The 17,027-nt window shown below is 43.4% G+C and overlaps 1 protein-coding gene across 1 annotated transcript in view; it reads left to right on the top strand.

The window, feature by feature from the left end:
• LOC126198519 (fibrillin-2-like) overlaps positions 1-17,027 on the top strand; it is a 732,236-nt gene that overhangs the window by 285,538 nt on the left and 429,671 nt on the right. The window contains exon 6 of the mRNA XM_049934905.1: positions 2,111-2,206. Coding sequence (XP_049790862.1) covers positions 2,111-2,206 — 96 coding nt within the window. The remainder of the gene's footprint in view (positions 1-2,110; positions 2,207-17,027) is intronic.

Raw genomic sequence — 17,027 nt, 5'->3', positions numbered from 1 at the left:
TGGCCCCATGCTCTTCCAGTGTCACGCCATTGGACTTGTTTCTGTAGCGTTACATCAAGGATTGCACATACGCAGCACCACGAATTACTGAAGTAATGAGAACTGTTGATTCTGCAATACTGACCTAGGGCCCTCATCAAACTTCGGGCAAAACATAAAAATTCTTTGAGAGCTGCTAAATGTTTTACAACAAACCACAATGCTCTATAAGCAATAATTTCCAAGTTATGATTTTTTGAAATGGTATTAGGACTTTATGGACACCCTATATATTGTTAATTTTATTTATTTATTTAACCTGATCTGATTAGGGCCATCAGGCCCTCTCTTACACCAGACCAGGGTTTCACAGTTGCGGAACGCTATTTATATCATGGTTCCCTAAGATATAGCGGTTTTGATGTGACAGATGGAATTAAAGTGGTTCGAGCGTCTGACTGGCAATGGTAACTCCCTGTCTGGTTACTGCTAGTCTCCAGCCAACGGTGTGGGATGACATAGAATGTTACTTCTTCTCCTGACAGCAGGTGCAGAGGTGAAATAGTTACGACGGCCTCAGTGCAAAATACGGCTCTCCTCCTTTCTGGTGGTTAGGCACCTTGGTGGCGAGTATGCCTGCTCTGAAAAATTCCCATGCAGTCCAGTGCCGGCCACTGTCACATCCGTGTGCTGCACATATCTGTATATTACACGATTCGGCCAGTTAACCAAATGGAGATCGACTCTGAGGCGCCTTTCAAACTCTGTCTAGTGCCGGTAACCCTGTCTCACGCGTCAGGCGCGTATACGGCTCCTCCGCCTTCTCCACAGTGATCACTCGACATCCTACGCTGTTCACGCCCCTTATGTAAACTGTTGGGTCTGGTACCAACCCTAAACACGAACAACACCAATGCACTGCGGTGACCGTTCTACCTGTCACAGGGAATCATTTGTGCATATGCGCCGCCAGCAGCCCCTGATCTCGTAGTTAGCGCTGCTGACTCTCTATCACGGTGTCCCGGGTTGGATTCACGCTCCGATTGGAGATTTTCTCCGCTCGGGACGTGGTGTAAATGTTGGCTTCATCATTTCAACCTCATCGACGGGCACGTCACCGAAGTGGTGTCAAATAAAAAGACTTGCACCACGCGGTCGAACATCCCAGCAGGGGACTCCCGCCCAACAATGCCGTATGCAAGTTCCAGTTTTTACATTCCTGATGTGTACGTGTACGAAATTACATTGGCATCCAACCATGTCTTCTGGGTGTTTCACTTTCCTTCTCGGGCAGTACAGATTGAACAGCAATGGCGACAACTCCGAGCCTTCGACGGCCCTTTACATGTTCTTCTTCGCCTGCCCTACCGTTTCATTGTTCCTTTAATGATCTTCCTTCTGTCGAGCAACAAGCGGTGTAGGTTGTTGAAGAATGATGACATTGCTATTGCTTGTTAGGTTTCTTACTGTGCTGGAAAGCAGCTCTTCAGTCGAGATTTATTTTGAAGAAAATGGACAGCATTTCGAAAGATCTTTTCGCCGATAAATAAATTGTTGTTCATTTGAATGTAACGTTTGGAAGTGAAGATTTGTTTTTGAGTCATTGACAGCTGCTGGCCACTGCACCAATCGTCGGTCTTCTGCAGATCTTCCTGTAATTTTTGCAGTCTTCTCGGTAAGGAACCTACCTATAGACAACAGCAACGTGTCCGAACAGCCTTATTGAGCTTACGAAGTTCCAGTTTTGGAGTTACACGGAATTAATGCCACAGCTTTTATCTTATTAGACATACGTAGTATTCTTTCAGCTTCATTTTCATTGTAAGGAATTGAAAATTCTCATTCCCGTGGTAATAGCACACGTGCAGAGACAAGTATGCTAACTGACAAATCCGGAAAATTCCATTAATTTACGTAGTACTGTTTCTTTAACGAAGATATGACGATAATTATGTTGAGCCGATTGTTGCGCTAGTGACTTTCTCAGCGCAGCTTACAGCGTGCTTCCGACGTTCACATTGAGCTTTTCTCAGCAGCTACGATGTTCCATTTTTTAGCCAAATAGGTAGATTCTGCTTGAAGCGACAAGGTGGTATAGCGTGTCTAAGAAAGATGTTGCTTGTGTCCACAGCTGTGTGCTCGGAGCCCTGCCAGAACGGCGGCCGCTGCATCGTTGACGACCGCTGCGCCTGCGTCTACGGATTCACTGGCCGTTGGTGCGAAGCAGGTAACGTTATGTTTATTTACTTGTCGTCGCTAAAGTATTAGCTTCAGTTTTTTAAAGTAACCTACAAGAGATAGAATGATATTAAAAGCGCTCGGACTTGCAATCAGATAAATACACATATTTCAGTAACGACATTTGGCCTATGTGTAGACGCTGAATGAGGTCTCAGATTACCCTTTAAAGGCGATGCGCTGCTGCTGCTGTCTCCTAAGCATGTTATACGTAATGAGAGCCGTTATTCAGTGGTTTCCTCGTGTCTCCCATATTCTCAAGCCAATAGCATGCAGTTAGACAACAAGGGAAATACGTCGTGAAGACCAGAAAACTGCAACGCTCTGGTTATTAGAGAATGTTTCAAAGCTAGCCTAAAATTAGCTAGCCTGATTACAGACTAAAATTTATTCTTTCTATATGCTCGAAGGAACTGAAATACGTAGCGTTATCTAATATCGAAAACATCACAAGACCAACACTACGTTGTACAAAGTGACGGCGCATTTAAAACTGGCTATTCGGTTCGACAGCACACTAAGTGGACCTGGAGCCGTTTTGGAGGGACTGAAACGAGGAGAAAACCCCACTCCTACATGGGATGGAGCTCGGGACCTCCAGCGCCAGTCTGGCACTCTACCTGCTACAGCACCACGGCAACTTAAAGCTGGCTAAGAATCGACAAGAAGCTAATTATATTGATCCTTGTCGATTTCGGTGTATTTGTAACGGTAACACTGCTTACGTTTAACGTAAATCGATGCTAACGTTATACCTCGGTGAGGAATTTTTGAGAAAGCTGACCTTGAGATAACCTAACGGGAACAGAACACTCAAACAGGGATTCGTTTCCGAAACACTCCAGCGGAGTATAATCAATAGTAAACAGGTGGGTCAGGAACAGACGTTCTCCCACCACAAAAGCAAGTTGTAACATTACATATTAATATGGGACGCCAGCCTAATTAGGCATTCTTGTATCAAGCAATATAATTAAGCAGAAGGCAGTGCTAAGGCTAACCTAACATTTCTTGACACACACACTAAACTCTATCTTTATACCAATTCAAACTATAACACAGTAACTTAACCTTGCAGATAAATGTACTACTAATATGAAAATCAAACAAATGGCCAATGGGACAGCAAACAGTAACATATCCCTTTCACCAACACGTACCTTAAATGAACTACATGCAGCATTTTATGTAACAAATCAGCAACACACATGAAACTAGTAGCAATACTGAACAGAGAAGAGCATGAAATGATTCTGATTTAAGTCAGGGGGGGGGGGCTGTTAATGACCATACTCTATAACATCATTGCTTAGTACGGGGTTTCTATGCCTGTGTATTAACCAACTTGCATTAGAATAGCTAACACAGTAAATATTTTTTTCTTAAACTCCGTTTGAAACAATTAAACAGAATGCAAATCTAACTCCACTGGCTCTGAAGGGGCCTTTGCTTTTCTTCTTTAACTAACTATCTTAGTACATTCGTTGAAGAACCGTGCTCATTAACAGAACTACACAAGTCTGTATGAAAAGGGTACATATCCTCATAAATGATTATTAAGTAAAGCACAACAAACTAGAACTCTTTAAATAACAAATGTGCTTTGATAAGCAATCTTTTAATCTACTCAAATATATTTGGCTGTGCATATGCCCCCCCCCCTCCCCCCCTGGAACCATGGACCTTGCCGTTGGTGGGGAGGCTTGCGTGCCTCAGCGATACAGATAGCCGTACCGTAGGTACAACCACAACGGAGGGGTATCTGTTGAGAGGCCAGACAAACGTGTGGTTCCTGAAGAGGGGCAGCAGCCTTTTCAGTAGTTGCAAGGGCAACAGTCTGGATGATTCACTGATCTGGCCTTGTAACAATAACCAAAACGGCCTTGCTGTGCTGGTACTGCGAACGGCTGAAAGCAAGGGGAAACTACGGCCGTAATTTCTCCCGAGGGCATGCAGCTTTACTGTATGATTAAATGATGATGGCGTCCTCTTGGGTAAAATATTCCGGAGGTAAAATAGTCCCCCATTCGGATCTCCGGGCGGGGACTATTCAAGAGGACGTCGTTATCAGGAGAAAGAAAACTGGCGTTCCACGGATTGGAGTGTGGAATGTCAGGTGCCTTAATCGGGCAGGTAGGTTAGAAAATTTGAAAAGGGAAATAGATAGGTTAAAGTTAGATATAGTGGGAATTAGTGAAGTTCGGTCGCAGGAGGAACAAGACTTCTGGTCAGGTGACTACAGGGTTATAAACACAAAGGCAAATAGGGGTAATGCAGGAGTAGGTTTAATAATGAATAGGAAAACAGGAACGCGGGTAAGCTACTACAAACAGCTTAGTGAATGCATTATTGTGGCCAAGATAGATACGAAGCCCACACCTACTACAGTAGTACAAGTTTATATGCCAACTAGCTCTGCAGATGACGAAGAAATTGAAGAAATGTATGATGAAATAAAAGAAATTATTCAGATAGTGAAGGGAGACGAAAATTTAATAGTCATGGGTGACTGGAATTCGAGTGTAGGAAAAGGGAGAGAAGGAAACATAGTAGGTGAATATGGATTGGGGCTAAGAAATGAAAGAGGAAGCCGCCTGGTAGAATTTTGCACAGAGCACAACTTAATCATAGCTAACACTTGGTTTAAGAATCATGATAGAAGGTTGTATACATGGAAGAACCCTGGAGATACTAAAAGGTATCAGATAGATTATATAATGGTAAGACAGATTTAGGAACCAGGTTTAAAATTGCAAGATATTTCCAGGGGCAGATGTGAACTCTGACCACAATCTATTGCTTATGACCTGTAGATTAAAACTGAAGAAACTGCAAAAAGGTGGGAATTTAAGGAGATGGGACCTGGATAAACTGAAAGAACCAGAGGTTGTACAGAGTTTCAGGGAGAGCATAAGGGAACAATTGACAGGAATGGGGGAAAGAAATACAGTAGAAGAAGAATGGGTAGCTTTGAGGGATGAAGTAGTGAAGGCAGCACAGGATCAAGTAGGTAAAAAGACGAGGGCTAGTAGAAATCCTTGGGTAACAGAAGAAATATTGAATTTAATTGATGAAAGGAGAAAATATAAAAATGCAGTAAATGAAGCAGGCAAAAAGGAATACAAACGTCTCAAAAATGAGATCGACAGGAAGTGCAAAATGGCTAAGCAGGGATGGCTAGAGGACAAATGTAAGGATGTAGAGGCTTATCTCACTAGGGGTAAGATAGATACTGCCTACAGGAAAATTAAAGAGACCTTTGGAGAAAAGAGAACCACTTGTATGAACATCAAGAGCTCAGATGGAAACCCAGTTCTAAGCAAAGAAGGGAAAGCAGAAAGGTGGAAGGAGTATACAGAGGGTCTATACAAGGGCGATGTACTTGAGGACAATATTATGGAAATGGAAGAGGATGTAGATGAAGATGAAATGGGAGATACGATACTGCGTGAAGAGTTTGACAGAGCACTGAAAGACCTGAGTCGAAACAAGGCCCCCGGAGTAGACAACATTCCAATGGAACTACTGACGGCCTTGGGAGAGCCAGTCCTGACAAAACTCTACCATCTGGTGAGCAAGATGTATGAAACAGGCGAAATACCCTCAGACTTCAAGAAGAATATAATAATTCCAATCCCAAAGAAAGCAGGTGTTGACAGATGTGAGAATTACCGAACAATCAGTTTAATAAGCCAGAGCTGCAAAATACTAACACGAATTCTTTACAGACGAATGGAAAAACTAGTAGAAGCCGACTTCGGGGAAGATCAGTTTGAATTCCGTAGAAATACTGGAACACGTGAGGCAATACTGACCTTACGACTTATCTTAGAAGAAAGATTAAGGAAAGGCAAACCTACGTTTCTAGCATTTGTAGATTTAGAGAAAGCTTTTGACAACGTTAACTGGAATACTCTCTTTCAAATTCTAAAGGTGGCAGGGGTAAAATACAGGGAGCGAAAGGCTATTTACAATTTGTACAGAAACCAGATGGCAGTTATAAGAGTCGAGGGACATGAAAGGGAAGCAGTGGTTGGGAAGGGAGTAAGACAGGGTTGTAGCCTCTCCCCAATGTTATTCAATCTGTATATTGAGCAAGCAGTAAAGGAAACAAAAGAAAAATTCGGAATAGGTTCTAAAATCCATGGAGAAGAAATAAAAACCTTGAGGTTCGCCGATGACATTGTAATTCTGTCAGAGACAGCAAAGGACTTGGAAGAGCAGTTGAACGGAATGGATGGTGTCTTGAAGGGAGGATATAAGATGAACATCAACAAAAGCAAAACGAGGATAATGGAATGTAGACGAATTAAGTCGGGTGATGTTGAGATTATTAGATTAGGAAATGAGACACTTAAAGTAGTAAAGGAGTTTTGCTATTTAGGGAGTAAAATAACTGATGATGGTCGAAGTAGAGAGGATATAAAATGTAGACTGGCAATGGCAAGGAAAGCGTTTCTGAAGAAGAGTAATTTGTTAACATCGAATATAGATTTAAGTGTCAGGAAGATGTTTCTGAAAGTATTTGTATGGAGTGTAGCCATGTATGGAAGTGAAACATGGACGGTAAATAGTTTGGACAAGAAGCGAATAGAAGCTTTCGAAATGTGGTGCTACAGAAGAATGCTGAAGATTAGATGGGTAGATCACATAACTAATGAGGAGGTACTGAATAGGATTGGGGAGAAGAGGAGTTTGTGGCACAACTTGACCAGAAGACGGGATCGGTTGGTAGGACATGTTCTGAGGCATCAAGGGATCACCAGTTTAGTATTGGAGGGCCGCGTGGAGGGTAAAAATCGTAGGGGGAGACCAAGAGATGAATACACTAAGCAGATTCAGAAGGATGTATGTTGCAGTAGGTACTGGGAGATGAAGAAGCTTGCACAGGATAGAGTAGCATGGAGAGCTGCATCAAACCAGTCTCAGGACTGAAGACCACAACAACAACATGCCAACACAACAATAAATTTAAATTTAAACACTTTCTCATGAAATGAACACTGATAAACTTTGTAATTCTGATCAAAGTGCATAAATGCAACAATTAATAATCTTATTCATTTCAAAGTAACTTTACTATTTTTAGGCAGCTTTTCAAATAAGACAAATTATTTAAGAAAATGACTGCAGATTGGTCTAAAAATGTGCTGGAAGTGGAGTATTTCTCAAACTATAAAACTGAACTTTACACACTATAACTCCACACATTAGAAAGCAATCATAACTATTTTTACAGCTGCCAAATAAGTCTTTCCATAATAAATTAGGACACTCGGAATTAAATTCACGAGGATAGGATTCCTGTCCAGGTTTTTGATTTGGGATAATCACGGGTGTAAGATAGAGTTTTTAGCAACTACTATTAAAGTCACCAAATTTCACAAATGCATGCTCCATTTCCAGAAAGCCAAATATAAACAATTTAGTGGAAGGCTGGTGCCACCGGTGGTTGTTACCATGGCGGTGATGCAGTCATGGCAGTACCGTTGGCCTCGCCCTATTCTTGGCGTCGGAATTACATTTTTACAGGACCAAAAACCATGCCATGATAATATTGTCACCAAATACGGCATCCGAGGCCCATAAATACTGCTCTTAAGCCCTTCTGGCTTCAAAAGTCCAAAAATATGAGCCACAGTGATCCGCTACTGCTAACGAGTAATAAACCACAGCACTTCTCGGCCCAGACCCCTTACTCATCACACAGGACTATTGTCACTTGCGCATCAACTAGACCTTTTCCACTCCACCACGTCATTTCCGTAGCTGCTAAGCTTCCCCACATATTTTACATTCACATATTGAAGGCAGTGGTGCAGAATTTCCTTTCAATTCTTCAGTAAGAAGTTGTATTGCAAAACTGAGTAAACACAAAATTGTCAAGGCTTTCGTGGCCAGTTGTTCACAAACTGCCTATTTGCTTGTGTCTCGGGTTCGTCGGCCGACGTTCGTCTGATGATTTTACTGACGTTTCGCCAGCACGAGTGGCTGGCATTGTCAAAGCTTCACCCTCCATTGCCGGCAATGGAGGTACAATGTCATCAGTAACAGTCCTCTTGCAGACATGTAAAGTACTAGTCCCGCTATAATCACGAAATAATCCTGCTCTACGAGTGAATAGTGAGACCCTCCATTCAGCGGCGGCGGCCTAAATACATGCGGTGAAGAGGGCGTTCGTGGCCTGTTGTTTGTGCGTGTGTCACTGGCTTCTCTCGTCATTGGCGCTCTCGATCCGGCGCCTACTTATCGATCTTCGCTTCATCTTTGCCGACCGGTGTGCTGGCGACAGCTTAAACCAGGACATCCCCCCCTCCCCCCCGCCCAAATACGAAAACCCGCACTGTTGTCGTGTAGGGAGGATGCGAATGACAACGGCGAGGGAGGCATGACACTGGATGCAGAGACGAGCGGGGAGCCGTGACTGTGGAGTATGGCGTACTCCCAACCGAACCCCGCCATTTTGGTTGCGTGGCAACAGGAACATCCTACAGAAAACTGCTGCCGGGGCACACGTCCAGGCCCGAGGGCGTGTCCTGGGGCGATGACGGCGACGGCGACGGGACGACGGGTCCACGTATGTCGGGTCGGCGGGGGCGCATCGTCCATCTTCTCCTGGTGGCACTAGCGGGCGGCTGCGGAGGCCGCGCGGTCCCGTCAGGCCGTCAATCTGCGCCAAGAAATGCAGCAGAATCGAGGGGCAACTTTCTGGTGGCGGCGCTGCAAACCGTCGGGACCTGCAATCGAGTACACGAAAGAGCTAATGCGTTCCTGGATCACGCCTCTTCCCTAGCACCCACAGTTGCCATAAACCCTGAAAAGAACAAGATGGCGCGGCGCAGGACAATACTTGTGAACCATTGGCGGAGCCGGATGCTGCGGTGGGTGAAGGAAGTGTAGCAGCGTCAGATGGCGGCGGCCACGCAGAACTTCCGCCGGTAACGTTCCATCTCGTGGGTGTGAGCGATACGAGGCGAGAAAGAATTGTAGCCCCTGTTCCTGTGTGTCGGTGGTGCGAAACTTGGCCAATTGTTTAAACGTGTGTATGAAGCATTCTGCTTCTCCGTTGGACTGCGGGTGAAACGGAGCACTTTTTAAGTGACGAATGCCATTTAATTCAAAAAATTGTTCAAAATCACGTCAAGTGAACAGTGATGTTCGACACAAGTACTTCTGGCACACCTTCTGTGCCAATATGGAGGACAACGCTCGAATGGTGCTACGTGATGTGGTAGAAGGCATTGGCACCGCAGATGGGACTTTGCTAAAAGAGTCTCCCACTATGAGACAATGAGCGTTTCAAAATGGTACTGCAAAGTCAAGCGCGTACTCGTTGCCATGGCGATTGAGTCTCAGGCCGAGCTGAGAATGTCTGTGGCGCAGCGGATTGGTTTTCCGCACAGGCGCGACACCGTGACGTCATCTATTCAATGTGGGCGTCCATGGCCCGTCAAGTATAGTGCCGGCGCGCTAACGGTTTAGTGTGAACAATTCCCCCCATGTTCTTGGTGGAGCAATCGCAACACATCCTTATGCAACACTTTGGGAATAAGAACACGCAATTGTTCACTGTCATTTTGAACTAGAATCACACGCTATTCAACTCGAAGGTTATGCCGATATCGGCGCACAGCTGAGTTCTGGGTACTGTACACTGAGTGACGCCAAGACGTGCGAATGTAGTGCAATAAAATCTTCAGATCTGGGCCTGCTTCCGTGGCCTGTGCAGTTTTCGGTGGTGCAAGGGAAGAGATTCCAGCAATTCAGAGTCTGGGCCACTCGGAAGGCGATATAGGGCGTCTGCATTGCCATGCTTTGCCGTCGGTCTGTACACAATTTCATACTGATCCTGCAGCAATGCCCAACGTTGCAACTTTTGAGCAGTGCGAGTAGGAACTGGCTTTGACCGATGAAACGAGGACTGCGAAGGCTTGTGGTCTGTCATTAAAAAGAACTTGCGACCATACAAATAGTGATGGAATTTTGTCACATCATACACAATAGCGAGAGCCTCTTTTTCTGTTTGAGAATCATTTCACTGAGTTTGAGTTAATAACATTGAGGCAAAAGCAATGGGTCTGCCTTTTGCACCAATTCCGTGCGAAAGTACAGCGCTGATCCCGTAGGAAGAAGTGTCGACTTGCAAAAGATTGGCTTGGCCGGCTCAAAATTGACTAAACATCTGTCGCTAAGCAAATGCGTCTTCACAGTCTTTCGTCCACACGAAAGGCACATTTTTCCGACGCAAGCGATGCAATGGAGCCGCGATCTGAGCGGCATTCGGTATGAACCGAATATAGTACGTCATCTTGCCTAGTACTGACAGCTGTTCAGACACATTGCGAGGAACAGGGTCATGGATTGCAAGCAAATGAGATTGGAGGGGGTGCACATCCTGACTGCTTATCACATGACCTAAGTACAGTAGTTCAGTTTGAAAAAACTCACACTTCCCGAAGAGACACTTGAATCCTGCATTTCTGACAACACTCGAAAAAGACTACGCAAATTTGCAATGTGTTCCTCTGGTGTACGACCTGAGAAAAACAACATCGTCAAGGTAGTTGCAGTCAGCTGTTCTAAGTAACGTTGAAAAATGGCGGGTACGGAAGCACTGCAGAAGGGCAAAAGCAAGTACTTGAACAGGCCTAAGTGTATATTAACACCAAAAACTTTCTGTGATTCTTCATCCGATGGAATTTGCAAGTAGGTGTCACACAAATCTGTATTAGATAAGTAACGTCCTGCACCAAGCCTGTCCATGAATTCGTCAGGTCGAGGCAATGGAGAAGTGTCAACTACTGCCCGTGGGCTGACTCTTCTTCTTCGGTTATCAACCCACAGGTTGGTTGGCAGCAGCACGCCATTCCGTTCTTTTGTCAACTTTCTTCTTCATATCTGCATAGGTCTGGCACCCGATGTCATTTATTACTTGTTGAATGTAGCTTAATCTAGGTCGTCCTCGGCGAGTTCTTCCTTCAATGATTCCTTCTAATATTCTCTTAATGAAATTGTTATGCCGTAAAATGTGACCTATGAAGGTTATTCTTCTTTTCTGTATATTTCGCCAAAGAGATCTGTTTTCTTTCACTCTTCTGAGGACATCTTCGTTTGTAGCCTTGTCTCGCCAGCTGATTTTTTCCATTCTCCGGTAGCACCACATTTCGAATGCCTCTAATCTTCTCTTTTCTTCTTTTCCACTAGTCCAAGTTTCACATCCGTAAAGGGCTGTACTCCACACATAGGTTTTCATGACTCTCTTTCTTACGTCTAAACTAACATTTCTACTCGTCAGTAAGTTTCTTTTTCCATTGAATGCTATTTTGGCAAGTTGTATTCTGTTTTTAATGTCACTTTTGCTCCTTCCATCTGCTGTTATTTTGCTACCTAAGTAGTTAAATTCTGTAACCTGCCCTAGTTTCTCTCCCTTTATTGTTATTCGTATGGGTTCATTGTAGTTCAGGGCGCCACTCACCATCACTTTAGTCTTTTTCTTATTTATTTTCATTCCATACTGTTCTTTTAAGGTGTTTTCCATTTCATTGAGTGCGGCTTCTAAATCTTCTTTCCTTTCTGTAATTATGGCGATATCATCTGCATATCGCAACATATCTATTTTCATTCCGTTAAGTTTTATTCCTACTTCAATATTCTCTCTTATTTTATCTATTGCTTCTTGGATATATGCGTTGAAAATTACTGGAGATAGTGGGCATCCCTGTCTCACTCCTTTCCTTATTCTTGCTGTTTCTTCTTTGTTTTCCTTCTTAACTAAGGCTGTTTCATTTTGGTATATTTTAAAGATTATCCTTCTATCATTATATTTCAGACCAGCCTTCTTCAGAATTCTAAACATTTCTGGCCATACAACATTGTCAAATGCCTTTTCGAGGTCTACGAAGGCTATAAATACTTGTTTGTTTTTGGAAATTTGTTTCTCAATTATTAGTCTTAAAGATAAGATTGCTTCCCTCGTCCCTACACCGCTTCTAAAACCGAATTGGTCTTCACTTAGAGTGCTATTCAATTGGTTTTCAACTCTTTTCAAAATTATTCTTATTAGAATTTTTGATGCGTGTGAAAGAAGACTGAGTGTTCGATGGTTTTCACAGTCCATAGTAGATGCTTTCTTAGGTATGGGGAATATGATGCATTTCTGATAGTCTTCAGGAACTTCACCTGTTTTGTATATTTTCTGTATGAGTTGCAGTAATGTAGCTTTCATTTTGTCTCCTGATTTCTTAATTAGTTCAGAAGGTATATCATCAACACCTGCCGCTTTCTTATCTGGTAGTTCTTTTAGTGCTTTTTCAAATTCATCTTTCAGAATTGTGTCCCCTAGTTCTTCTTTCTCTACTTCTTCGCTTAATTCTATCATATTATCTGTTAGAGGGTCTCCTTGATATAGCTCTTCAATGTATTCTTGCCATCTCTTCAGCGTGTCATATCCAAATAGTACCTTGCCCTCTTTGTTCTTTATAGTTCCTGAAGATTTTACTTTCCGTTTAGCAAAGTTTTGTTTTATTGTTCTGTAGGCCAAGTCAGTTTTTCCTTTAACCATGTTTTCCTCCACCTCTTTACAAATGCTGTTGAGGTAATTTTCTTTTGCTTTCCTAGATTCTCTGTTTATTTGGTTTCTAAGCTTTCTATATTTGTTTTCGCTTTGCTCGTCAGAGGCATTTTTGTATAGTCTTCTTTCTTCCATTAGACAAATTATTTCAGGTGTTATCCACTCTTTCCTGTTTACAGGTTTGGCTTTCCCAATAAATTCTTCTGCTGCTTTATGTATGCCTTCTTTGATTTGTTTCCACTCCTCGTTAGTACTCCCGGGAATAATGTTTGATGCCATCTCATCAGTTTTCCGTGCATAAGGGATCACTAGTTCTTCAGACTTTAGGTTATCTCTGTTCCATACTTTGTTCGTTTTTCTCTCTAATCGCTTGAGTTTGAGTAAGCATTTCATCATTACAAGGTTGTGATCACTATTAATATCCGCAGACGGGTAGCTTCTGCAATCCTTGATTTGGTTTTTAAAACGCGATTTTACTAATATATAGTCGATTTGGTGTCTTCTAGTATCTCCTGGGGCTTTCCACGTGTACCTTCTTCTTTTATGGTGGTTGAAAAGGGAGTTCGCTATGACCAACTTGTTTTTGGCACAAAATTCAATTAGCCGGCTTCCTCTTTCGTTCCTATCTCCTAGACCATATTTCCCTACAATTCCGTCAACTTTCTCTTCTCCAACACTAGCATTCCAATCTCCCATTATAATTAAGTTCTCTTCACCTTTAACATAATTTATAACTTTGTTGATGTCTTCATACACTGTTTCTATTACATCGTCTTCTTCTGCCGATGTCGGCATATAGACTTGTACTATTACCGTGTTCTTTGGTTTGGTTCCAATTTTGACTAGTATTATCCTAGAGTTAAATTGCACATATCCTGTGACTAGATTCCCGAGTTTTCCTTTTAGAATTATTCCAACTCCACCGATTCCAGTTGTTCCTTGGTTAGTACCTGTATGAATGATACGATAATTTCCTGATCTGAAGTCTCCTGGTTCAGGCCATCGCATCTCAGATATTCCTATTATGTCTGTTCCCATTCTGTCCATCTCTAGTTTGAGGTTCTCTAATTTCCCGCATTGGAGGAGTGTTCTTACATTCCATGTTGCTATTTTTAGTGTATTCTTCAACTTTGCCTGACCTTCCATTGTCCCCACCCGGAGATCCGATTGGGGGACTATTACTCCGGATTTATGTTTAACAGAAGATTCTGGCATGGTGCGCTACTGATTCTTGGGATATCTTGAGTGATCTTTAATGGAGTGGTTTCCCGTTGCCTTCTCCATCCTATGCCGTTGACTGTGAAGTTCTTCCGCCTTTAGGAGCAATTTCTCACTCCAAGGACAAGAGAGTGCCCTGCCTCTATCCGCTCATCCGCTCTCTTTGAGACCGTTGGCACTTGATAGGGGGGGTTTCCTTATCCCGGGAAACATTCGGTCGTCAGAGCCTCGTTAGCAATAACAGGGTGTACCGTGCAGCAATCCTTAGCTGCAACTCGGGTAGGTGAGGTTGACATTTGTACAGGAGAGGCTGTTAGAGTCGCTTCACTGTACCTTACGCTGACTGTAGACTTGTAATCAAAACAAATGCGAAAGCGACCACAAAGCAATTACACCATTATCTTGCAATTCTTTCAATTCACTGGCTACTTTGTCTCTTAAAGCAATTGGAAAGGGGATGGTCCAGAAAAACGTAGCCTGTGCATTGTCTTTCAGTGTATGCTACAAAGTTACTAGCTTTTCCCATTCTTTCTGAAAATACAAGGGTCATTCAATAAGTAATGCTCCACATTTTTTTTTAAAAAAAGCCATTAATATACATAGACAAACGTCCTTGTTGGTGCTTCACATTTGATGTTTGTTCTGTGCGCCGGTGAGGTGTCGAACCGTTCTGGCAAGAGCCATAGTACAGCGTCAAAATGACGTCTACGTACGACTCACGTTACAAGCAGCGTGCTGTCATTGAATTCTTGTGTGCAGAAAAAGAAACCGTGGTGAACATCCATAAACGTTTGTGTACAGTGTATGGCGATGCTGCAGTTGATAGGAGTATAGTTGGGCGATGGGCTAAGAAAGTTAGAGCCTCAGGAAAGGCAGAAACAGAGCTCCATGATCAGCCACGCTCGGGACGCCCTGTCGCAGCCACTGTTCCAGACGTGCTGAATGGTGCGGATGCCATTATTCGTGCCGACCGGCGCATCACAATTCGACAATTGGCTCTACAGGTGTCCGTCAGCATTGGAAGTGCGATATTCAAAGAGGTGCTCACGTTGGTCCCACGAATGCTCACAGCGGACCACAAGATTCAAAGACAGGCCATTTCATCTGAACTGTTGGAGCGTTTTGAGACCGACGGAGAGGCCTTTCTGTCACGGATCGTTACGGGGGACGAAAGCTGGGTGCGCCACTTCGTGCGCTTTTACCAGCAGGCTCTTCCACAACGTTGGCGTATGGGCAAGACATGTTGATGTATATTGTCAGTGTCTGACTCTTAACAATAAATATGTTCTGAGAAAAAAAATGTGGGGCATTACTTGTTAAACGACCATTGCAGTTCAGGAAATTGTTTAATCAAGAACTCGACTCGACACTCTCTTTTGGTTCAAAAGGAGACACAAAAAGTACATTGTCTCGGATTGTAAGTCCAAACTAATCAGAGGCATCTAAACCGAATACGTTCTCACCGTCTCTTGATTTCAGCACAGTAAAATTCACTGTCCTAGTGTGAGATTTGTAAGTGGCAGGTAAACTGCACTGTCCGTTGTAAGAATTGAGGTGCTTGGTAGATTTAGAAAAGCGTGGTGAGCTCAACTGTTCATACGTGGCACGATTAAGCAAAGTTACTGAGGCACCTGTGGCTAACTGAAAGTTCACACCAGGGCCAGCAATTCGTAATGAGACAAACAGTTTGTTAGAACGTCGTTGCACAGCGTTAGGGCGAGAAGGAGGCACAACCTTAATCTTACTTTTGTCAGAACCTGTTGTAGGATTTGAAAGCACAGCATTCACTGCATGTGCTCGTCTTTCCTGGGAGCGGACAAAATTAGCGTTTTTGTGCCGTTCAAACAAACTGCTTTGGCATGGCTTTTTTTTTCCACACGTGTAACACGTTGCGTTAAGGGATAGGCACTCTTGTCTTTTATGGCGAGCAAAACATCTGGGGCAAGACTTCGCTAAACTGATAGGCCTGTTTACACGACTACGTGGCTGCCTGAGTAACTGAGTACGCACTCGTTGTCGTGGCTGCTTTGGGCGGTCGCGAACAAGCAGCGACTCGACCCGACAAATCAGGGCCCCATCAAACTAATCGGACACCCAAATCATATTGCTCTAAGATTTGAAATGCTTGGGAAATTGATGGATCAGAGTACTTTAAGATCTACTATTTGGGACATTGAATGTCACTGCATCCTGTATCATTAAATCACTCTAAAAGTTGCCACAACTACACATAAATTTACACTTGCTAGTCATACCCGTTAACTCCGTGCACCGCTGGCAGTACGTCTGTTCCGGCTTTTTCTGCAAGCAAAAGAAGTGATATCTAGCTGCAGCTACTTGGACTTGCTGGACATAGTATTGAATTAGTGCTGAAATTAGTTGGCTATAGCTGAGTTCGTCGCGAGACGTGGTCGGGAATATTTTTTGTATTGACACCGCAATCGAAAGGAAGTATTGTAACTTTACAGTACCCTGAACACAATGAACTAGACAATGTGCTTGGATATTCAACCCTCTCCTCTTCCGTCTCCCTCCGTTACCGGAACGGTAGTATACTGGTCGGCGGCACTTGTTGGGCTGGTTGGTTGGTCAGTTGTGGGTGTGTAGCCGACGCAGCCAATAGTTGTTGTGAGGTGGCAATTTGTTGGTCTGAAACTGAAAACCTCGTGTTCGACCCATCACACTGACCGTCGGCAGGTGAGGCGTGGGGCAGGGTCAGGGGGCAGACTGGGCAGGGAATTCATAGTTTACACAAATACGTTATATCAAAAAATAAGCAGAGCCTCTGAAAAGAGAAATGTGATTAGTTCTGTGGCTCCCCTCCTGGTTACATCCAAAAACACAACAACAAATTAGCAAACAGAAACACTTGAAAGCACTCTCTGAAAACTAAAACACAAAAGAAGCAGGCAAAACCTTCGGCCAAGTTGATTATCCTGGTGGGATTACCTCACACTATGTTTGCTATATAGTATTCTCATTAATAACAACAATAAATAGCTGTTCTCAAACATAGGGTTTA

The sequence above is a fragment of the Schistocerca nitens genome, chromosome 8, assembly GCF_023898315.1.
Source record: "Schistocerca nitens isolate TAMUIC-IGC-003100 chromosome 8, iqSchNite1.1, whole genome shotgun sequence".
Lineage (NCBI taxonomy): Eukaryota > Metazoa > Arthropoda > Insecta > Orthoptera > Acrididae > Schistocerca > Schistocerca nitens.
The sequence above is the reverse complement of the archived record's forward strand: the minus strand, read 5'-3'. Positions and strand labels throughout refer to the sequence as shown.